This window comes from Penicilliopsis zonata (genome assembly GCF_001890105.1).
Source record: "Penicilliopsis zonata CBS 506.65 unplaced genomic scaffold ASPZOscaffold_7, whole genome shotgun sequence".
In the NCBI taxonomy this organism is placed as follows: domain Eukaryota; kingdom Fungi; phylum Ascomycota; class Eurotiomycetes; order Eurotiales; family Aspergillaceae; genus Penicilliopsis; species Penicilliopsis zonata.
The window spans coordinates 716,593-738,691 of record NW_019208917.1 but is presented as its reverse complement, the minus strand read 5'-3'; the positions used below and the strand labels follow the sequence as shown (position 1 = coordinate 738,691).

Sequence of the window (22,099 nt, the reverse complement as noted above, 5' to 3'; positions counted from 1 at the left end):
GTCAGATCAAGATTGACGGACATTTACTAAAGCCAACGGGCGTGCATCATCTTTTCTAAATAATTCTTATGGTCAGTAAGTTCTTACCTACTTAATTTCCATTCAATAGCTTCTTCTGTCTTCTGTCTTCAGTCGTCTTCATCTTATCAATGTATCTTTTCGATGAGTTAAATTATTAATCGTTCTATTGTTTTAAATTTTCAGTGATGACCGCCGCTGCTCTCCCCCCCGTGCCGCCTCCCCAAGGGCCAGAGTCCATCCCGGCCCATCATCATCCACCGCCTCATCTCAACATGCCTCCTCTCCCCCGCTTCCACCCCATCGCCATCAATCCTAACCCACCGCCGCCTCTGGCCCCTGACCATCTGATTCACGCTCAGCCCTTCCGTCCCTTTGGTCCTCCGCCACCCCTTCACCAGGAGCCTCCGCTGCCGCCCAATCCCCCGCAACCACCACCACCACCGCCGCCGCCGCAGCCGTCGTCCTCGTCCGCCTCGGTCGCTCCGCTTGTCGGCCAGATCGATCACATCGAGAGCCGGCTGCGGCAATTGGAGCATGAAGAGGCGGCCCGTATGGCGGCTCGCAGCCATCTGCTGGCCATCCGCAAGCGAGAAGATGAGGAGTTTAGACGGGTGACAGAGAGCGCGGAAGCAGAGGAGGAGGTACACACACATATACACACCGAAGACTGTGTTCAACTAAAAAACGTTCCTTGTATTTATTAACTGGCTAGGACCTCCGCCGGCAACGAAAACGGATCAAACGCGAGTCAATGGGCTTATACAATGCGGCAATCGAATCCCCCCCAATGCGTCCGACCCCCCCTCGTCGACTGTCCGAGACCAGCGCCGCCACAACCCTCGCCTTTTTCAAGCAACAGAGCCCGCAGGAGCCTCGTCCGGCGGCCTTGCAGGTTCCTCTACCCCCTGCCCCGATGCCGCCGCAGCATCCAGATCCGCATGTTGGCAGCATGAAAACTAACACGAACGGCCATCCTCATCATCCTTCTCATTCCCATCATACTTCTCACGCTCCTCCTCACCCTCCTCACGCTCCTCCTCACCCTCCTCACGCTTCTCACGCTTCTCACGCTCCTCCGCCGCCACCGCATCACCACCATCATCTCCACACCACCCTACGCCGGAAGCAAAAATATACCATCAAGAATGTGGAGGCCTGGGGCGAGCGACACGGCCGACCGGCATCGCACGACCCGCACGGCCGGGCGCTGTGGAAACGGCCGTCAGACGGCAACCTGGTGTACCTGACGTGTCCTGTGGCCGGGTGTGGCAAGGCAGACTTTGTCACGCTGCACGGCTTCATGTGCCATCTCACCAAGAAGCACAAGGACCGCAGTCTGGGCAGCCAGTCGCGCGCCCTCGAGGTCTGCGGCGTGGTCTTTGATGCCGCCGCGCCGCTGGCCCCGGCTCCCACCCCGCCGCGCGCCTCCACGGAGGATAGTCGGCTGGAGTCGACGGCGGATGGGTACCAGCAAGAACTTGACTATTCGTCCGGCAGCGAATACTCCGTCAAGGCCGAGCCGGAGACTACTTCCACCACCACCACCACCACCACCAGCAGCACTGTTCCTGTCGCAGAGTGTGAGCCCATTGCCTCTGCCCCCATAGTCTCTGCCACCGAGTCTACTAGTCAGCCCGGCACCAGTACGGCTGTCCGATCACCATCGACGAAACACAGCATCTCATCCATCATCGACCCCGAACGCCCGGAGAAAGACAGTACAGATAATAATTAATTGAATAGTATAAATAGTATAAATAGTATAGTATAAATAGTATAAATAGACTATAGAGCTGTCTTCAAAACCAGTAAATGAAGCAAATAGCCACTCCCCAACCCCAACCCGGAACCCAAGACATGATGATCCTCGAGCCTCCAAACACGAAACAGGTGCATCGTCTCCTTCAACCACGTTTCAAACACGTCCGGGACACGCTGCTGCTGCGCAATCAGACAAAGCGTAGGCCGGGAGTGGTGATGATGATGATCCGCGGAATCAGACTCGCGACTCCGAAGCCGACAGATATCCGCACAGGTGCGCACAAAGGGCTTGACGAGAGCCTCGTTGTAGACACAGTCGCAGGAGAGGAGGAGGTCGAACCCTTCTTTCGAGAGGGAGGAGGGATCATCGCGTTCCCAATCCAAACTTGTAAACGAGAGGGTCGATGCATGTTTACTTTTAGTCTTAGTTTTTGTTCTTGTCTTCATGGTTGTGGTTGTGTTTTGCGTGATGTTTTCCATGAATAGCTTCCGGACGTATTCCTGGTCTGTAGCTAGGTAGGAGCCCACACGCGAACCTACACTCAAGCCCACGAGCGGGGAGATACCGCAGCCGAGCTCGACCACGGCCGAAGAGGAGGTCAACAGGTCATTTTTCCACAGGGGGTTCGGGGAGGTGAGCCATGAGGCGAGCCGGGGGGTGATTTTCCACAGGACTGCTTATTAACATTTATCAGAGTATGGAGTAGACTCATAGATTATGGAGTAGTTCAGTGTTCTGGATGGTAGTGGATGGTAGTGATTACCTGCGCCGGTTGTCCCCCCCCCTCGTGCCGATGAAAGAATGGTAGGAGACTGGCGGATGGTGTATTCTGTTTCGTTGATAGTTATTTCCACGCTGGAGGCGCGCGAGTCCACAAAGCCGAGGTTGCTCGAGGGAATGTCTTGCGAGAAGAGGAGGAACGATTCTACTATCGTCAGCTGGTGGACTAGTTTCCCCCCCCCCCCCCCCCCTAACCTTTGACAGGGATGGATAGGGATAGGGGATAGTACCTTCTTCGGCATCTTCGACTTCGGTGCCGATTGTATTCAGGATGTCGACGAGAGTCATGGTGACTTCAACCTAGGCAACTGTAGACTGTAGTCTAGAGTCTATAGTCTAAGTCTGTGTCTGTGTCTGTAGTGTACCTGAATCTCAGACTATGACCGCAGTGGAACATGTACTATCTCCTGAGTACTCCGTACGTCGGACAATTTGCACTCCGTACTAATTACGTGGTTCAATTCTATACTCCTTATTACAGTATGTTAAGCTATACGAATACAAATACACCTCGTTCTCTCGAGTGCTACAGTAGTTACCAGAATTTGTCCTTATTTCAGGTACACGGTCAGATTGAATCTGCTGCAATTGACCGCCTGCTGTTTACCAGGGGCACTTAACCGTGCGGTCAGACTCACTCTTAATTGACATGCTAATAATATGGAGTAGAGTAATAGAAAGATTAAGATATTAGATAGTTGATATTAAATAATATCTGTCATCTAAACTACAGAGTATGTAGTTCTAAGTAGAAACCTCTCTTATTCATTCTCTGGTGCCTACGTAGCAACTGTGAGATTAAATCTATTGGCCGTTCATAACTGCATTAATTATTTTGACTCCAGCCACACGGGACTCCGGGTACGCCTGCTTCATCACCGCTGACTTCATAGCTGTTGTTAGCCTTTAGGCTCTAGCTTACTGCTGTGCCCCGGGCTTCTTCTTCTTCTTCTTCTTCTTCTTCTTCTCGTCTGCCTCCCCACCCCCTTCTCTTCTTCCCTCGACTGCCCTCGTCTGCTCTTCATCAGAGAGTACTGAGCGAAATATCCGTTGTTTGCCTTGTTGGGATACTGGTACGTTGCTGTGTTATTGTTCCTCTGCTCTGCTCTTCTTCGCCTGCCCTCGGTGTCGAGCCAGAGCTGCGCTGGGGGGCATGTGGCCTTTTCTTTTCTTTTCTTTTTTATTCTGGCTTCTCGCTGATGATGACTTTTTTTTTTCTTGTAGAATCTTGTTCTTCTAGTTCAGGATCGAAAGACCAGCAGCAAAAAAAAAATGTCGAAATCAGACGTCCATCTGCACCCGCGCATGTCCAAGAAGCCTCCCTTCACGGTCGAGGCGTCGGGTTACGAACCAAAGGAGGGAGAGACTATCCCTCGTCGCTTGCCTGCCGCCAAGGACAAGCTCATCACCCGTCCCGCGGACGACGTGGCAACCACCTACGATGTTTTCCGCCGATCCGCCAGGTTGTTCGGCAACGCGAAGGCCGTTGGCAGCCGCCGGCTGATCAAGACCCATGTAGAGAACAAGAAGGTCAAGAAGGTCGTGGACGGCGTCGAGCAGGAGGTTGACAAGAAGTGGACCTACTTTGAGATGAGCGGGTACACCTTCAAGAGCTTCCTCGAGTACGAGCAGATGGCTTTGCAGCTCGGGAGTGGCCTTCGTAAGCTGGGTCTGCAGAAGGATGACATGATTCACCTCTACGGAGCGACCAGGTGGGTACAAACAAGTTCTTTCTTTTGGCATTGGTAAATAACTCTAGTAGTGCACACTGGCTGCTCATGTCTCACGGAGCTGCTTCTCAGTCGCTGGTCATCGTCACCGCGTATGATACCCTGGGCGAGGAGGGCTTGAAGCACTCGCTCGTGCAGACAGGGAGTCTCGCAATCTTCCTGGACCCTGGCCTGATCCACTCCCTGAGAAATGTGCTCGGCGATGCGAAATCCGTCAAATACGTCATCTACAACACCGACAACGAGGTCAAACAGGAGGACTTGGACAAACTAAAGGCCGATTTCGACCACCTCACCATCCTTAGCATCGAGGACCTACGCAAGCTGGGCGAGGACAACCTGGTCGATCCCGTCCCGCCTGCGCCCGAGGCGCTCTGCTGCATCATGTACACCTCCGGCTCGACCGGCCCTCCGAAGGGTGTTCCCCTGACCCACGCCAACGTGATCGCGGCCACCGCGGGGATCCACGCCATTGTCGGCGAGTATATCGGCCCGAATGACATCCTGCTCACCTACCTGCCCCAAGCACACATCCTCGAGTTCATGTTCGAGAACCTCTGCCTGTTTTGGGGTGGCACCATGGGATACGGGAACCCGCGCACCCTGTCCGACACCTCGATGCGGAACTGCAAGGGCGACATCCGCGAGTTAAAGCCGACCATCCTGGTTGGCGTCCCCGCGGTCTGGGAATCGGTGAAGAAGGGCGTGTTGAACAACCTCAACAAGAACAGCTTCCTTGTCAAGAGTCTGTTCTGGGGCGCCATGTCCGCCAAGAGCTTCCTCATGACCACGGGCTTCCCTGGAGCCAGCTTTGCCACGGGACTCATTGATTCTGTCGTCTTCAAGAAGCTCAAAGACGCGACGGGCGGGCGCATGCGCATCATGATGAACGGCGGTGGTCCCGTCTCCAAGGACACGCAACAGTTCCTGTCGATGGCCATCGCACCCATGATCAGCGGGTATGGCCTGACCGAGACCTCGGCCATGGGGGCGCTGAACGACCCGATGGCCTGGAACTGCAACGCGCTGGGCGAGATCCCGGGCTCCGTCGAGGTCAAGCTGGTCGATTTCCCCGACGCAGGCTACCTGACCTCGCACCGCCCGCCGCAGGGTGAGATCTTCATCCGCGGCGCCAGCGTCACGACGCACTACTGGAAGAACGAGGAGGAAACCAAGAGCGCCTTCAGCGAGGACGGCTGGTTCATGACCGGCGACATTGGCGAGTTCGACCAGTACGGCCACCTGCGCATCATCGACCGCAAGAAGAACCTAGTCAAGACCCTCAACGGCGAGTACATTGCTCTCGAGAAGCTCGAGTCCATCTACCGCTCCTCCCCCATTGTCGGCAACATTTGCGTCTACGCCGCCGAGGATCAGGACAAGCCCGTTGCCATCATCGTCCCCATCGAGACCGCCCTGAAGAAACTCGCCGAGGAGAACAACATCAAGGGCGACACCATCGAAGCGCTTGTGCATAATAAGGACATCAACGCTGCCGTCCTCAAGCAGCTCCAGGCTGCAGGCAAGGCGGGCGGCCTCCGTGGTATCGAAATCGTCAGCGGGGTGGTTCTCTCCGACGAAGAATGGACTCCTCATAATGTGAGCACCATACTTTCTTTTATATTCTATATTCTATTTCTATATATCTATCTTACTAACGAATGCTTAGGGCTACATGACCGCCGCACAGAAGCTCCAGCGAAGGAAGATCATGAACCGGTATCGCAAGGAAATCGACCAAGCCTACCACAAAAAATAGTCTCTCTTCTTTCCCAACCCCTTTTTCCTTTCCTTTCCTTTCTTTTCTCCTTTGTTTTATTCCCTGCTGCTCGTGTGCAGTTCACTGTTTGATGTCAGCTTGTTTCAATACCTGTTGTCATCTATTCGATGAATTCGATGACCCGGTCATAGTTATTGATTGATACGAATGTCAATATGTTTAGAGTTGATCCTACGTCGTAGCTAGAACTGAACAGAAAATAGTATTAAGAGATGGCCAGGCAGAGTTTCTTCAATCTGATACTGAGCAAGCCAGAGTCAGTAACTTAGTAAGCCAGCACGTGACATAAATTACATAAGCATAAACGCGACTTCATGTGAACGGTGAACCCCCGAACAACACGACGTCGAGAGCAAATCCGCAAACGCCGTGAAGCATGTCGTTCTGGAGGTAATTTGCCTTGTTTTTCTTTTTTCATTCCATCCTGACTTGATCCCCCCCCACTATTGAAAACGCAACCAAACCCGGATTTGAAACCCGCTAACAGGGCGTCTATTTTTTTTTCTCTCTCTTAGCTCCTACCGATCCCTCTCGCCCAAGACACGCGCCCTCTTCGGCGTCGGCCTGATGGCATGGGCGTCTATTGGGCTCTGGACTTCATCTGAGGTGGAGGGCGCGCTAGGCATGGTGCCTACGCCGGAGCAGCAGGCGGATTTGGACCGGAAACTCTCTCTTCGGGTGTCGCGGGTTGACAAAGAGTAGATAGAGTTTACAGCGGGGGGGGTTTTTTTTTTCTTTCTTTTTCTTTTTCTCTCCCTTTTCTAATTATATTACCCTTTTTTTTCAAATGAAGAGGTGAGTTGTCATGAGTCTTGAAAGAAAGTTTCTATAAAAAAAAATGAATGAGAATGCTGATGACTATCAGCATGCCGGGATACGCGCAGATCTCCGAATCCACCCTGTTCGTGGCCCGATGAGAATGGCCGGGTGAGATGGTTTCTTGTCCTTGAATGATCTTCGAATGGTCTTGAAGTTGGTGTCTTGAAGTGACAAGAAGACAACTACGATGGTCTGGCATGCCGTTCTCCCAACGAAACGAGGACCCTCCCCCACAGTGATGGCTACGAGATCGGTGATCTCAGGAAGGAAAGGCACTCTAGCGGCGGAATGATTTCGCGTGCTCCCCCCGTGTCCCGTGGGACTCCGTACGAGGGATATTCTCCGGCGAGAGCCAACCGTTCTGTACGACCCTACGTCCGGCGATGATAGGGTGTCATGGGAGACGGTGTGGGCGAGTCGGTGTGACGTGATGATAGATCAATTAAATACTGACCGTACTTGATTACGGGAGTATAGATACTACCCCCATCCAGTGATTTTGATAGTGAACAGGTTTTTCCTGAAGGACTCGCATGGCCCACGGAGTAGGGCGGACGCAAACAGCGCCGACTTCCCCGGCTTCATTGATTTCGCCCCCTTTATTCCAAGTCTTGCTTCTTTGAATGATGTGGCTGCTTCCCCGATCAATCTATAGCCACACCCACCCTGGTACGATGTGCATCCTGCATCTAGGCGGTGATCAGGCGCAATCCAATTGGTTTACAGCCCACGAGTGGAAGTTGTACAGCTGGAACAGAAGCAGGGTCTAATAAGTACATAAATACGAAGTACTAGGTACAATATACACATACCTAGAGAGAGAGAGAGAGAGAGAGAGAGAGGTACTAATACATACCATTACTAATACCATACAGTACGGACGGCTCGGAACTTACCGAACCTGCCCGGTCGATCATCGCGTCTGATCCGCGCTAGTTCCAGTCTAGTCTTGACATAGCGTAACAAACAAACACTAAATAGAGGTAAATAGTATGTAGTTAGTAATAATAATAATAATAATAACTATCAACACCCGACAACATCCCCTGTAATCCGAAGGTCGCCGCGCAAAAGATACCAAATGGGTAAATCTGCTCTGTACCCTAGGTTAGTTGAAAGATCGTCGCCGCCCGGAGCTCGATCGGCCTGTTCTCGTCCTTCCTGATGTGGTATATACCGGTTCCAAGCAAGGCTTTATTTGTCAATAAGGGGAAAATTTCAATTGGTTGGACTGAACAGAATTCCCAGGTAATCATTGAGGACTCTGTATTTGGCCATGGTACTTCCTTTTGAGCCGACCCTTCGGAGCAAGTACGGGGTACAGAGTATACAAAGTACGAGGTAGCTAACTGTCTAATTCTACCAGCTAGACAAAACCATGTCACACAAAAACGGCAGCCGGACTTATGTAGTAATTATAAGGAACAACGTTCGGAAGCGTTTCTTTGTTTTGTTTTCTCAAGTCTGGCAGTCTGATTGGCACTGATGGTATGGACTCGGAGTAGCCTGCTACTTGGACCCCAATCCTCGTCAATAATTAGTGAAAAAGGGGAAGGGGAAGAGGGGGGGGAAATAGAAGACTAAAAGACTAGGGGGGCAGGCAGCTAGAAAATAACCATGCAATGAAAAAAGAAAACAAAAATAGAAGAAGGGAGAGAAAAACAAACAAACAAATATCAATAAGATACGAGGAAATTTACACCGTCCAAACTGGGCACATCCTGTCAAAGGATTCTATTCTCACAAACACCAAGAACCCCGCCATCGATAACCCAAGGTGGAAAGGAACACTTTTGTTACTTGACAGAGAGAAAAATAAAAGGAAAATCGAGCCCCTGCAAGGGTGTCACAGACATAGGAAAAAGGGGAGTCACAGGAGGTTAAAAAAAAAAAAAGAAATCAAAAAATAAAAAGAAAGAAAGAGAAGAAAGAAAGACCGTTCAGGTGCATAAGCTGGGGGAGCTTTGGATAGACTCAAACCGATTATAAGACCGGCCGTCGGCGAGTCGACTGGAGAAAAAAGGATCGAAATTGTTGGTGCTTGGTGGATGTGACTGGCTGGCGCCCAGACGAGGGAGTTGCCTCAGATATGGCGCTGATTCATCGGGTTCGCTATGTAGGATGGAAATCATCGGGTCGTAGGATTCCGGAAAACTGCTGCTGGGCTCGTCGCTATTTTTGGGCGAATCGTATCCATAGGCGCATGGCGGAGCTCGGTACTGACTCTGCAGATCGAGCTTCCGGGGGTCCGGGGACGGTAGGGAGAATGTTGAATCGGGCAACGAGTCGATGCTGGACACGGATTTGATTGTGTCCATTGGATCCATGGAATCGTTGAGGATCGCAAAATCCAGTCCAGACGAGGATGAGGAGGAGATCAGGGGACTCTCCGTCAAGGGTGAATGATCTGTCCCTGGCATATGGCGGTAGTCCGGCCGGGTGTACTGATGAGCGCCTCCGCGATGGGAGGGATCGTAGGCCATCAGGCTGGGGTGCGAACGGGGAGGATGTCCGATTCCGGGTGGCAATACAGGTCCGGCGCCATCTCCAGCGGCCCCATTCCCTCCATCCGGGCCCATGCTGGTTGTGCTGTCTCGTCGGCCATCTTTGTAGTGTCCCGGTGAACGGCCCCGAACCACCATGGGGTCCGAGAGCCTCCGGGCGATCTTGACCCACTCCGTCTCTCCATCTTCGTTGACAGAATCGGCCAGCTCCGCCCACAGTTCCACCACCAGGTTGTAATACTGCTGCTGCGCTCGGCGCTTGCCGTTGTTCGCCGTCGCTTTTTGGAACTGGATGCGCTCGAAGGTGTGTTGAGTAGGGGGCTGGGAGGCTTGGGAGGTGTTCGTATAGGGCCCATACTCCAGGGGGATGCCAGAGGAGTGCCCCATGCCGAAACCAAACGTGTTTCCGTTGGATGTCGATGCATGGCCCAGGAGAAGCGGCTGTGGTTGTGATGGCTGGAGCGTGATGCGGCCGGGTCTTCGCTCCGACTGCTTGTCCCGCTTTGGGGTGTGTTGGACCAGGTCCCGGATCTCCCCGTACTGTTCATTCACGATGGCAGAGATCGACATGCCAAACGCCCCGATCCGCTCGGTCGTGTTGTCGGAGAATCGGAGGTACAGCGAAGAGCTCGGGGCCCAAGGGCGTAACGAGAAGGAGCAGGAGACCGAGAAGTAGTTGCGCCGGTAGCAGGTCCACTTCTCATCTACCTGGAAGAAGCCCTTGTGGATCTTGGCCTGGATCTCGGGCTTGATCGTCTGGTTCCCCGTGATGATGGATTGTAAGATACTGGTCTCATGAAAAGGTGGTGCGTCCGTCAGATTCGATGGTGCCCGTTGGACAGGCTCCATCATCATGGTCCCATTGTGGCCGAAAAGTATATTCTGGGATGACCGGTCCAACGAGCTCTCGACTGCTAGGCGCGGCGTGCTCGTGTACTGCGAATACCTTGACATATCATTTAAGCTCGTCGACAGGGACGGGAATGGACTTCGGTTCAACGTGTATGCGTAGGTGTCGCCTCTTCCCATCAGCGCCGAGGCTGCGCTAACCGCGCTCTGCGATTGAAGGCTAGGTGAAAGACCCGCGGGTGGTTGACTAAAAAAGGGTATCAGAGAGAAAAAAAAAGAAGAAGAAGAAGAAGGGAAACGTGAGCAGGTTCGTTAATCGGGGGAAAGAAAAAAAAATAGATGGGGCAGGCAGTTATTCACGTACAGGGCAGGGACCCGATGGGATCGAAAATCGGACATGTTTGAATCGTAAGGGAATCCGCCAGAGTGTGAATAAACGGAACCAGCTGCGGGGGAGAAGGCTTCGGCCACTAATCACATCGTTCATAAAGCGAGTTGGCAAAAGTACCAGCAGGAAATCAATGAGAAGGAGCTCAGTTGGCAGACAAACCGGAACATGAATCGGGAGAGTTCATGAGGAGAGATGGAGAGGCAGAGTAACTGAGATAAGTCCGTTAGCCACCGAGTACGTTCCCTCAAGATATATTGCTGAATAAGGCATGCCACGACCCAGCAGAGCGTGATGTAGATCAAATAGTAATTTTTTTTGGCTTGGGTGTAGTGTGGGGTGCCATCTGTATGGAGTGAGATATAGGCTTGTGACCGGTATTACAAGGTCCGGCCCCGATAGAGAGGATGTGGCAGGATGCATGCAAGCAGTTGCTAGAGAAAGCTGAAGAAAAAAGAGACTGGATCACTTGCCCCCCAGCCCAGCAGGGAATGATCTGATTAGTGGGCCACCGAATGGGGGAGTGTAGCGTAGAAGCTGGCCCGAATTGAAAGAACAACTTACGCTACATCCTGCAGCGCAGGCTGCTGTGCACTGTACCTCACGCCGTTGGTACCAGGTATGGAAACCGGCTGGACCAGGGGATTTCCCAGCGCGCCGACTCTGCGACTACCATCCTCGTCAGGCCCAAAGCCAGAGGCGCCTGGGAACTGCCGGTGTGTCCCGTAATCGCCCTCGGTCGTCCCTGGATACTCCAATGAAAGCGTGTTATGCAGGAAAGTTGCTAGTGCGGCTATGATTAGCAAATTAAAAAAAAAAAGCAAAGAAAAACAGAGCCAAGCTTCAAGGGCTAGACAACGAAGGGAGTGGGCTTGAAACTGCCTGTAAATCCTCAAGCTCTGCTGGCAGATTGGATGTCTTTTTTGTTCTCTGTTTTATTTGTTGTATTCTTTCTTTCCCTCTTGATCTGCAGAGGTTCTTTCATCATTGCTGGCGTGGCTGCCGAGACGTATTGAGGAAGGGGGAAGGGGGTGTCTGGGTAGCAGTTCCATTTCACCCATCAGGCGCACAAAAATGCCGTCACAATGTAGATCATATATCAAATTTGTCGATGCTCCATCATCAGGCGTAGACATCTCACCGTGGCTTGCCTGATGGCAAAAGGCGAAGTGGACAAAAAAATACAAATAGAAAAATAGGAGCCCATTCCAATGACGTCGTGCAAGAAGGATATGGAGAAAGGAACAGATGAAAATTGTCAACACTCACCGTGATTCATTTGTGAGGCTGCTCAATGACACCGGTGGCGAAGGATAGGCTGCAGAAGACGGTGGTGGTAAGGTCCTTCTGACTCGATCAGAGGCAGAAAGAGTATGTCTAACGTGAGGGATTACCACTGTGGTAGCTGTTATCTCAACCTCAACACAACTTTTATTGTAGCTGTTCGGTCACTGAGCTCGGATGGCACTCTCGTTTTCGCTATAGCTGGCTAGACCTAGAAAGAAAATGCCTTCCATCAGTCATGACGACTATTTATTGAGACCGAGTAAGTAAAGCTCAGAAGTCCTAGTCCTGCTAGACTTTGTAGAGTTATGGGGGAAGATGATATGAGGGGTTTGAAAGAGAGTGTAAACCATGAATGATGAGGCTTCCTACTGCAAGAGACGTGCAATGGGGCGTTGAAGACAGTCTCACGAACTGCAGTGGATGATCATATCGTGGCTTAGGAGAACACTGGATGAAGCTAGAGAAGAAGTCATGGACTTACACCACCTTTGGAGATTATCAAATATTGATCGGTAGTTAATCAATGGATATTTAGCAGTTCATGCGACTTTAGGGCAGCTAAATCTGCACGAGGCTTTTTTGCAAACTGGTGGTGCCGTTTGCCGGACAGCTGGACGAGTCCTGCTGGTGCAGAGGCGCTGCTAATATGTACTTGATTCCTCTAGAGCCAACTTGCGCTTGCGCTGAGGCGGCAGGTTTCAGATGATTCTCGAGACAATGCAAGCAATTTTGGATTTTGAATGAAGCTAGACAACGATGGCCTTTGGGCATAAGGTCCAGAGAGGGTGAGGGACAAGCTGGGCTGATATTTGTTTCCCAGGATATTATAGCTTCGTTCATGTCATCTTCCATCTGACATCCGTTAATCCAGTGTCTGGCCCAATCCCTAAACGCCCGGTGACCCTGGTTAACCCGTAATTTTGCGGCGGATGTGTCTGCAGGCTTTGCCGTGCACGAGTCTGGAAGTAATCCAGCATCAAATTAAACGTGATGGCCTAGCATCACCTTGCCACGAGATTCTTGTGGAATCTTGATCATGCCAGGGCTGCCGAACATTCGCCGTGCACCAGGACAACTACAGAGGGTGGCAGCAGCAAAAAGGGGTCCAACCGTCAAACCCCTGGACATCAACCTAAGGCTTCGTTCGTCCGTCGTAAATGGAATTATTGGGACCGATCTCCATCATCAACGGCCTGAAATCCTGGCAAATGGTTGCATTGATCCTCCAGCGCGAAGGTCGATTGCAGCGCCGAGAGCGCTCCCTGAACACCACATTGACCACAAGGCTCATGTTACGTTTCCATAGCCAAGCTCCGTACAAAGGCCTCGCATTGACACCGTCTGTCATTCCGAAGCGTAACAGTTCCGATTCAAAAATTGAAAAAGGAAAAAAAAAAAAAAAAGAAGCATGACCCGAATGGAGGCTTAGATGGATGCCTGGCACCATTCAGGAGCAGCTTCAGAGCAGAGTCAGCTGTTCCAGGATGGATACCCGGTCAACGGAAATGTGCATCCAGAAATAAAGATGGGCGCCAAAAGCGATAAGTGGTGATGATCGGCCTGCCCCCGGGAGTTCCGTGCAAAGACCCCAGTCGCATGACAGAGACTAAAGACACGACTAAGACTTAGACTCCAGCAACGACCAATGGCGCTGATCATGATCCCAGGTAATTTAGAAACAGTCGATGGAAGTAGCTAGTGGGTGACAGGGGAGAATGACGCTAGGATTACTGCCATGTTCTAGACGTCTCTCGCCTTTGGAGGTTTTCTCATTTGATTCCTAAGGCGCTCCAAGCACGAGTAGAGGGGGTAATTTTGCGTAAGGCGAATACCGGGCGATCGGCAGTAGTATCAACCCTCCATACCATGCCTGATTCGTCGCAGTTCTCTGGCTCACCGACTCCAGTCGAATCATGAGGGTCCTAAGCAGCCATAGGCTGCCTGAAGCCTATGAATTGAGATATCTGAGCAAGATGCTCTTCCGGGAGGAGAGGGGCGGATGGGCCCACAGTCGCACCCGGGGGCAGCTGCAAAGTAAAGGAATCCGTGAACACAGCATGTTTCCAGAATCGAGCGCCATGGCCTGCGGCTTGGTAAATGAGACACAAAGATCTTTCATGTTGTGAGGGTAATCGTTCATCCTAGAGTCTCCACTCATCATGGAAGGCGGAGCAGATTACCCTACTATCCCCCCCCCAGGCGATCTTCGGATGGGTGGTTGGGAAGATCGCCCCCGTTCTGCAGGACGCTATTTGAACACAGTCAAGAACCACAACCACTTGATTGGTCAACGACCGAGATAAAGAATTATCGAGAACCAGTCCCAATGGCCCGAAAGGGATGGCATGCAGGTAACAGTGCGTTTCTTGACAGTGGTAACATTGTATTGGGTCGGCGGAGGACGATCACATCTCAAACCAGGGTGACAGGGTCGCTTGCCTAGCAGGCTCCATCGCAGATTTCTAGCATCTGAGACCCGACGGAGAGCCTCGGAGGTCGACTTCAGTACTCTAGCTCTTCTCCTCTAGACACCCAAGCCACCGTAGCGAGGCTAATGCTGGAGCAGAACAGAATGTTTGTGTTGTCGTCCTGGAGATGGAAGGAGGAGTTGGTCAGGGGACGCTGTGGACGCCGGACGGACGAGGATGGCACGTGCGCCCTATGCCAGAGCGGCGAGCCGGATTGGGCTTAGATGACCTGGTGACTGCTGATGCCAAAATAGGCTTGGCTTAGGATGGTTGGTTCCTTCTACTTCTGTCTACACGTTCTCAACTCTCTCTCTCTCCCCCTCTATCTCTCTCTTTCTCTCGCGCGTTCTAGTGAATGAAATAGATGGCAAAGAAAGGGGAAAGGGGGCGGAGGAAGATGATTCCGTGGCGTCTTGAGTCCAATAGTGGTGGTGTACAACCTTTGGCGTGTGAGTTACACCTGAATAATCGTCTGTGGCAATAGTAATGGGCCTGCAGAAACGACATTTTAATGAATTACATGATCCAAATTTCCAGATCGCATACATGCTGCAAGTTGTCCTACCAGGTCTATTGTCCTCCTGAGCCAATTCGAACGTCTAGAGTCTCGCCGTGATGCTAAAGAAGGTGATCTTGCACTGGTCCTCGTTGCATAAGATACTAAGAATAACACCCATCATTCTCTCAATGTCAAAAATGCAGCATGGGGTTTTCACGTGTTATCGATTCACCAAGCCGACGGATGTGAAACGCTGGAGGTCGGATTCTGCAACGTCCTAGCGTTTTCCCGGAAAGGGGCACAAAGTAAACGTTTGATTGAGAACGTTGACCACCCCTTTCTAGTTCACGGCTGTGGGGGAGGAGGGGAACTGGACGGAAGGGGTCGAATGATGGCCGCTGCGATTCCTCTCTAGGGACAGAACCTGTGCAACAAAATCGACCAATCTTGCCGTCAAGCATCAGTTCAACGGTCAACCACCATGGACTGCGTTTTTCCGAGCTACAATCGGCCGCTACCAGTGGTTTCGATATTTCATAGGAGTAGCGAGTTCCCAGTCATGATAAGGCGGTGTTGGGCACTTTGGATGCCGACTGCAAAGAGTCCTTAGAGTTCCTTTGCGACGCGCCAGTAGATGGACTTGTAACGCTGGCCTCTGCATGCCTGGTCAAGCTTGTGGGTCTCAGCAAGGACGGCCTCCATCCACTCGACCTGGGAAACTCAGCAACTCTGTATTGTAGGCCGATGACTGATTGCTGAATTTACGCGGTTATTACTGGGCTCATGGTAAGAGATCCACTGTTGGTCTCCGGGTTCAGACCACCACGAATTGCGTACCAATACCTAGCCTAGTAAGTATTTGCCCTATCATGGTAGAATAACTATCATCTGACACGAATCCAGCAATCCATAGGTACGGCATGATCAGACTCCGCCTCAGATCAATGGCGAAATTCGGCCCAAATCACCTCTGCAGCCTAGACTCTGCATCAAGAGAATGAATAGTTACTGCCATAGCTCTGAATAACTCATATGCTATCTCTTCTCTGCCAATCTCGCACCGAGATGGCGCTCGAACCCTTGCATTCACCGCTAGAGGCCTTGACGAGTTGCAATCGGCATCAAGATATGATTTCAGGCAGCCTATGATAAGTTCGGCCGCGAATATCCTTTTTTGAGTCTTTCAATTTTGTCTGTGAACTATGATGACAGAAGCTAACGTGAAAGTAATCTTGACATTCTGTATACGTACAAAGCCCTCGGCGACATGGAGACTTTCGTTACAAGTTCTCATATGATTTCCACGTATGACGACAGCTGAAGGATTGGACCAATATCATCTCCGCTGGATGCTTGGTCAAAAAATCGTCTCATATCTCCTACGCACTGTGCATCGACAAAGACAGTTAACCTCAAATTGACACAGCCTCTAAGTCAGGCTGCGGTTTCTTAGGCTGATGGGTTCCTATGCCTTCCAAATGGATCTCCTGTTTCTGATGACGGCTGTACTCTTTACAGTGGCGAATGAAACGGCATGATGAGTCTTTCAGGTTGTGCATGTGGTCACACCCGAGCCTAGGCGTACTCCCAGAAAGGTAGTGGGCCAGGCATCTGCATTGTTGAAGCAAGGTATGCACTAATAAGGCGAGGTACATACCAACAAAGTGTCACTAGAAACCGTCATTGGATCAGCAACTGGGACTTGCTGGCCGGGAGTCTGGTTCCGGCTGAATATGAGGCTACCCCGTGGACGTGATGGAGATTCCCATTGCTGCAAGTCCACTCAAGGACCCATCCATCGTCTTGATCCTTTTCCCTCCTCCTTCAAAGTGAGTCAGGCTAGCAGAATGGTGCTAGCAGAGTCTCAGTCACACAGAGATGATTCCAAACAACCAATAAGTCGTCGAGATTCCTGTCCATTGATACTTTCCTCGGACTGCCGCTCTAATCACAACATGCTATAAATATTCCGACGGTACTTGACAGGAGACATGATTCACTGCAATGTAACTTCAGTCTGGGATTCTAGAACCATCATCACATGCACACTAGTTTCGAAAGGCATGGGTCTGAGAGGGAAGCTAGGCGACGTTTTGTTGGCGTTTTGTTGGCGTTTTGTAGATCCGCCTCCTTTGAATCGAAGTGAAGCCTAGGAAATGAATGAGGCGTGTTAGTTCATTCAATATCTCGACTATCAAATGGAGCATCGATGTGACGGTGACGCAAACTTGTTGGGTCAAACTGAAAGCCGGGAACTTTGTCGGGCTGCATCAATTGAATTGGCCGGGGTACGGGAGGTTATGTTCGTCGTTCGGACACATTGCAAAAGCATCTGTTCAGTACACACTCGGGCAGCAAGATAGGAGCAGATGACAAGCTCTTCCCACCGTTTGGCTTGAAGGGAGCAGTTCAGCAATCCATATTGGTCCTATTCTGCGGAGACCCTGCCGCCGAGAGCGAGCCTTGTCTTCTTTGCCTCGGGAATGGGAACAAGATGGCTTGTGGGTAGATAGATATGTATTTCCTATTCTGAGGGTCTTTCTGTTCACAGATATCAAGCCTGGTCCCGCGCAGGTATGACTGAAAAACCAGTCTTTCTGAACCAACTCCCCTAGTTTCAAAGTAGGTCATAGACAGCATTCTTTCCTTTCAACCCAAGTCTAGTTTGAAGACATGGGTCAGATTTTTCTTCAAAACTCGCCTCACCTTTCCTGTTGTTAGGCCTACGATACAGACGGTGGGGTATTATCATATGGAGGCTCTCTACACCTTGGGAAACCATTTTAATCGCAATGGCGACCTAGTAAACACATTGCAAAAGCATGAGGATAACTATATGGGCCCTTTTATGTGGAGATATACCCCCTAGTTATCAAGCATAACAGCGATAGCGTTATGGAAGCAAGAGTGCTCTAGAATTGGTCTAATGCATAGCTGTATATCCACGATGGAATGAATGCTTTTTTTTTGTGTCTCTTCCCTGTATAGACTCGACGAAGGGAAAGGAGGAAAAAAAGAACAAAAGAGAAAAGTAGGTGACACGTGTGGATGTCTTCAGTAATCATCATTATCGAGTCAGATCATACACAATACAAAGAAAAGATCCTAAGCCATGAATCAAGCCCGCCTGAAGAAAAGATCCAAGGTGTCGTAAAGTAAGATGCAGCAGTCTTTTTAAGTTGTCCGCTTGGCGAACTCGACGCGAAGAATGAGATGGCGGTAACCGACTGAGAAGCCAACAAGTTAGTGATTATCCTTGTCAGGCTCTTCAAGAGCAGACGTAAAAGGGGGTAAAGAGGGGGTATATCCGGGAGAGGCAGCTTACAGCCATCCATCTTCTCGCAAGCCCGTGAGGCATCGCTCCGATCCGCGAAACTGATGAAGGCGAATCCCTTGGCCCGCTGGGTTTCTCTGTCTCTGGCAAGGAAGACTCTGGTGACACGGCCAAAACGTTCGAACAAATCCCGGAGTTCCTGTTCCTCTGCCAACTCGCTCACCTATTGCCCAAAGAAGGAAGGTCAGCAAAGGGTCAAAAAAAATCGGAAATCAAAAATCGAAAGAGAATGCGAAATTGCGAAATGAGAAATGCAGATCGTGCAACCCGCACGATCCGAAAAGGAGGCACCCACATTCGTAACTCTCAGAGTCGCCAAGTCGTCCTTCTCGTACTTGCCACCCAACTTGTCGCCGCCAGCAGCAGCACCTGCAGCACCTTTCCGAAGATGAGGGGGGACGTAGCTGGAGGTTCCACTGCCGAGAGCGCCGGACGCTGGTTCACCTTCGAGATCCAGGTCTCCCCCGGCGCCAGCGGCGGGCTCGTCGACAGGCGCCATGGTATCCTTGAAAGGACAGCGAGCGGTAAAGTGCTCGCCGCTGCAGATACGACACTTGACCTTCTTGTCCTTCAGCTGGTCCTTCATGCTGCCCTTCTCGCCCCCGGCCTTCTCCGCCTCCTTGGCCTGGGCCTTCCAGTTGGTGCTAGGCCGGAAGATGATGTTCTCGCCCACGGACGTGGTGTCGAACGACGGGCCCGGGACATGGCCCTTTTCGAGGCCGAATTTCGCCCAGGACCGTCTCTCCGCAACCTGGGGGTTGACGTGCTCGCGGACAACAGTGGTCTTGATCCGGCGGGTGACTTTCACCTTCTTGCCCTCGTCGTTGAAGCGGTACGACACCACCGTCTTGGTGCCATCTTTGTTGGTTGTCACTTGTTGCGCGGGGAGAGCGGAGGGGTCGTCGAACTCCTCGTCGTCGGCCCAGTCGGCACGGCTAGACGAGAAAAAAATGTGTTAGATGCTGTTTTGCGACCTCTAGTTCGGGGGATAGGCTCACTTGGCTAGTCTGGACATCTTGTCGTGTGTATGAGGTTGTCGTTGCTGAATTTCTGGATTTCCGTCTCGAGGCGAATCCGTTGTGGATTTGTTCAGAGGCGGCAAATTTCTGTGGCGCAGGAAAGCCCGCTGTGGCTGGTGAATCAGGGCGATATCACGTGTTCAACCAGTTCTCTATCAGGAATTATTCTCTATGCAAATGAGTTTATCTACGTTGACTTATGCTACAAGGAAGCTCAAGGTTACTTGAATGCCTTTACGACCAAAGGCACTGGAGTCATATTGCGGGATGCAATAATCGGCTCTGCTAGCAACTCAATAGTCAATAGTATCAAATTGTCCCAAATGAAATATTCCAGATGAAGTATCCTGAATAAACCCTCACAATTGATTCAAACAGAGTCAAGGATCGCTTGGCTCAGCATATTTTGACCAACAGCCAGATTTCTGAAGATTTCAAGAATATCTCACATCCACATAACCATGATCCTTGTCCTCGTACCAAAGAGTGTATTCGCAATGAGCCGAGAAATAAGCAGCATGGATCTTGAAGTCGATCTTGTAATAATTTTCGCCATCTTTTCCTTGAACAACAGGGATACGGTCTTTTTGGATCTGGCTTAGATTGGGGTCAAGACGTGCATGTTTCTTCATCTCTAGAACCGAAATCACAATTAGTATAATAAACGCTAGCGGCTATCAACAAGACTCATCGAGCTTACTCCGAGTAAAGTATAACGGAGCGATGGCACCGATAGGGATATCCAACTCATACATCTGAACGGAAATGGAATGGAACGGGCCCTCGGATTCTAGGTGTTTTTGGGTCCAGGAAGTTTCAATGGGTTCTCCCTCCTTGATCTGGTCTCCCTGTTAAAAACTCGTTAGCTAACTGGAATTTACTTGGATAATGGTTAAAATATGTTTTCACACTTTTTGGATAAACCAGTACAAGACTTGAATACGATGGTCGCCATGGAAATAATCCCAGTACCTGGAGTCATCAGTCTCGATACCGAATATAAATATTTTGGACAACACCCACTTCTTTGATTCTTCATGTAGATGAGGCTGGAATGGTGTACTCATAATCATCCCATAATGCTTTCGGGCCACTCGAGACTCCACGGTAATTCTAGGAATGGACGAGGTGGTTGAAGCGATTGTCTTTGCCAGTGCTCCTCGAACAACAGCTGTCCAACCGTCAACAATTTGAATCACATTTATATCATTGGAAATATTGTCGCGCAGAAATTTGCGTAGATAGGGGCTCTGTCCGAATCCCCCAACGAGGAATATTGATTTCGCTTTCTGTGTTGATGTTTCAAGCTGCTCATTAACCAGCTCCAGGATATCCTGGAAGATGGGAAGGAAAATATCGGCCATTTCACGTCCAGAAAGCATGATTCTTCCACGTTTGATTTCCTTTTCAGGATCATCAGCTAGACCAGGAACTGGGAACGCAAAGTCGTCACGAATGTCACCTCCAAAGCTTCGCTTGGCTACCTCGAATCTGTTGAGTGCCTCGTCTAAGGTGTCTCGATCCCAACCAGGGCAAGAGGATAGTCTTGCTTTCAGTAACTCCTCAAATTTTCTGTTCAGGAACGTACCTCCGCAGAGGCCGCCATTGCCTGGTGCCTCTTCTTTCAAGCGAAGATTTGGTTGAAGTTCCAAGATGGAAAAGGTGATCAGATCTACTGTTCCTCCACCGGCATCGCAGAGAACAATCGTGTCACCAACCTCTAAACCATGAGGATTTGAAACTTTGAAAGCATGTGTGGCTGCAGCTTCCGGCTCTGATATGATGTGAATCTTAGATGTTTCCCCAAAGCCTGCTTTCTCGGCACATGAAAGAGTCTTCGCTTTTGCAGCCTCCGGCCACATTGCGGGAACCGTAATCACGAACGCTAACTGCATGGTCTCAAATGGCTTTCCAATTTTTGATCTCAAAACCTCGATTGTATGGCTGCGCAAAGATCGAAGATAGTCCGTCACAATTTCCTCGGGCTTCGCATGATACGGAGTATCCTGGACATTTCGACAGTCTGTGGATATATGAGAAAACCGTGAGTTCACTCCTGACGTCCTATCAGGTACCAAGCCAAGCTTAATCCATTGATGGCGCGGCATGCAGTCCGGGATCTGGAATCCCCAAAGAGACTCAGGGCCTGAATTGGTGTATCGGTATGCAATTTCGCTGGGAACCTTCTCACTCGATTTTCCACCTAAGGAGCTGGAGGACACATCAGGCCACTGGTTGATGACACGATGGCTTTCTGGCTAAGGCAGGTTAAACCATGATCAGATATCAGTAGTAATTGCTTGCTTACATCTGCTGTCTGAGCCCAGGCGATACCTGAGAAGGTAGTCCCGAAGTCTACAGCGATAACAATGGTTCTTTCGGAGGATGGCTTCATAGCTCCAATACTAGAATGCTAAGTAATTGGAATAAAACTTGGCTCCTAAATTTGAAGGTCCCCTTGTCGATAGGCTCAAGTTGATACGACTTTCCAGTGTTGACTGAGGTTCTTATGGATCAGCGGATACTCAAGAGAGAAACAAAATGAGAGCTGAAGTCGCAGAAGAAGCATCAAAAATGAAGATCTTTCAGCAGGGCCAAAAAGATATTGCCTAAGATGGGGAGTTGAGTGGAGTGAGAAGTTCCGTGAAAGCTATCAATAGAAGCAGTGCTACGGACTCTCGCTTTCTTCTTCACTGACCTTTAACTTAAGGCCTTAAAGCCACCAGGCAACGCCCTGCCTCTCCCTCTTCTTCATTATGCTTCTTGCACCTACCTCTCTAGCTTTCGCTGTGTCAGATCTCCCTCCTGATTTCTGTGCTATCCTGAAGGTAAGATTCCATAGCATTTACCTTTCCCAGA

The 22,099-nt window shown here is 50.6% G+C and overlaps 7 protein-coding genes across 7 annotated transcripts; 3 read left to right on the top strand and 4 right to left on the bottom strand.

The window, feature by feature from the left end:
• Positions 1 to 206: 206 nt before the first annotated feature.
• Positions 207 to 1,756, top strand: ASPZODRAFT_16379 (hypothetical protein; the record flags this gene model as incomplete). The annotated part of the gene is made up of 2 exons (XM_022726646.1): positions 207 to 662; positions 734 to 1,756. The coding sequence occupies 2 exons, from the start codon at positions 207 to 209 to the stop codon at positions 1,754 to 1,756; spliced, it is 1,479 nt and encodes a 492-aa protein (XP_022581133.1).
• Positions 1,757 to 1,806: 50 nt separating this feature from the next.
• ASPZODRAFT_16378 (hypothetical protein) lies at positions 1,807 to 2,851 on the bottom strand (the record flags this gene model as incomplete). Its single annotated transcript, XM_022726645.1, has 3 exons — positions 1,807 to 2,456; positions 2,547 to 2,708; positions 2,794 to 2,851. 3 exons carry the CDS (start codon positions 2,849 to 2,851, stop codon positions 1,807 to 1,809), a joined length of 870 nt encoding a protein of 289 aa, XP_022581132.1.
• Positions 2,852 to 3,499: 648 nt separating this feature from the next.
• Positions 3,500 to 6,198, top strand: ASPZODRAFT_132720 (hypothetical protein). The gene is made up of 4 exons (XM_022723096.1): positions 3,500 to 3,636; positions 3,788 to 4,275; positions 4,326 to 5,892; positions 5,963 to 6,198. Exons 2-4 carry the CDS (start codon positions 3,836 to 3,838, stop codon positions 6,050 to 6,052), a joined length of 2,097 nt encoding a protein of 698 aa, XP_022581131.1. The 5' UTR covers positions 3,500 to 3,636; positions 3,788 to 3,835; the 3' UTR covers positions 6,053 to 6,198.
• Positions 6,199 to 6,586: 388 nt separating this feature from the next.
• On the top strand, positions 6,587 to 6,775 carry ASPZODRAFT_66570 (hypothetical protein; the record flags this gene model as incomplete). Its single annotated transcript, XM_022729385.1, has 1 exon — positions 6,587 to 6,775. A coding segment is annotated over one exon (189 nt), but the record flags the coding sequence as incomplete, so codon positions are not given.
• A 2,057-nt stretch (positions 6,776 to 8,832) lies between these two features.
• Positions 8,833 to 11,912, bottom strand: ASPZODRAFT_16376 (hypothetical protein; the record flags this gene model as incomplete). The annotated part of the gene is made up of 5 exons (XM_022726643.1): positions 8,833 to 10,492; positions 10,610 to 10,715; positions 10,796 to 10,845; positions 11,198 to 11,417; positions 11,903 to 11,912. The coding sequence occupies 5 exons, from the start codon at positions 11,910 to 11,912 to the stop codon at positions 8,833 to 8,835; spliced, it is 2,046 nt and encodes a 681-aa protein (XP_022581129.1).
• Positions 11,913 to 17,990: 6,078 nt separating this feature from the next.
• Positions 17,991 to 19,270, bottom strand: ASPZODRAFT_132709 (hypothetical protein). Its single transcript, XM_022723094.1, has 4 exons — positions 19,220 to 19,270; positions 18,517 to 19,156; positions 18,213 to 18,384; positions 17,991 to 18,114 (listed from the first exon to the last, which is right to left on the bottom strand). The coding sequence occupies exons 1-4, from the start codon at positions 19,234 to 19,236 to the stop codon at positions 18,062 to 18,064; spliced, it is 882 nt and encodes a 293-aa protein (XP_022581128.1). The 5' UTR covers positions 19,237 to 19,270; the 3' UTR covers positions 17,991 to 18,061.
• A 241-nt stretch (positions 19,271 to 19,511) lies between these two features.
• ASPZODRAFT_96949 (hypothetical protein) lies at positions 19,512 to 21,635 on the bottom strand (the record flags this gene model as incomplete). The annotated part of the gene is made up of 5 exons (XM_022730543.1): positions 19,512 to 19,874; positions 19,941 to 20,088; positions 20,152 to 20,212; positions 20,264 to 21,498; positions 21,549 to 21,635. 5 exons carry the CDS (start codon positions 21,633 to 21,635, stop codon positions 19,675 to 19,677), a joined length of 1,731 nt encoding a protein of 576 aa, XP_022581127.1. The 3' UTR covers positions 19,512 to 19,674.
• Positions 21,636 to 22,099: the final 464 nt, after the last annotated feature.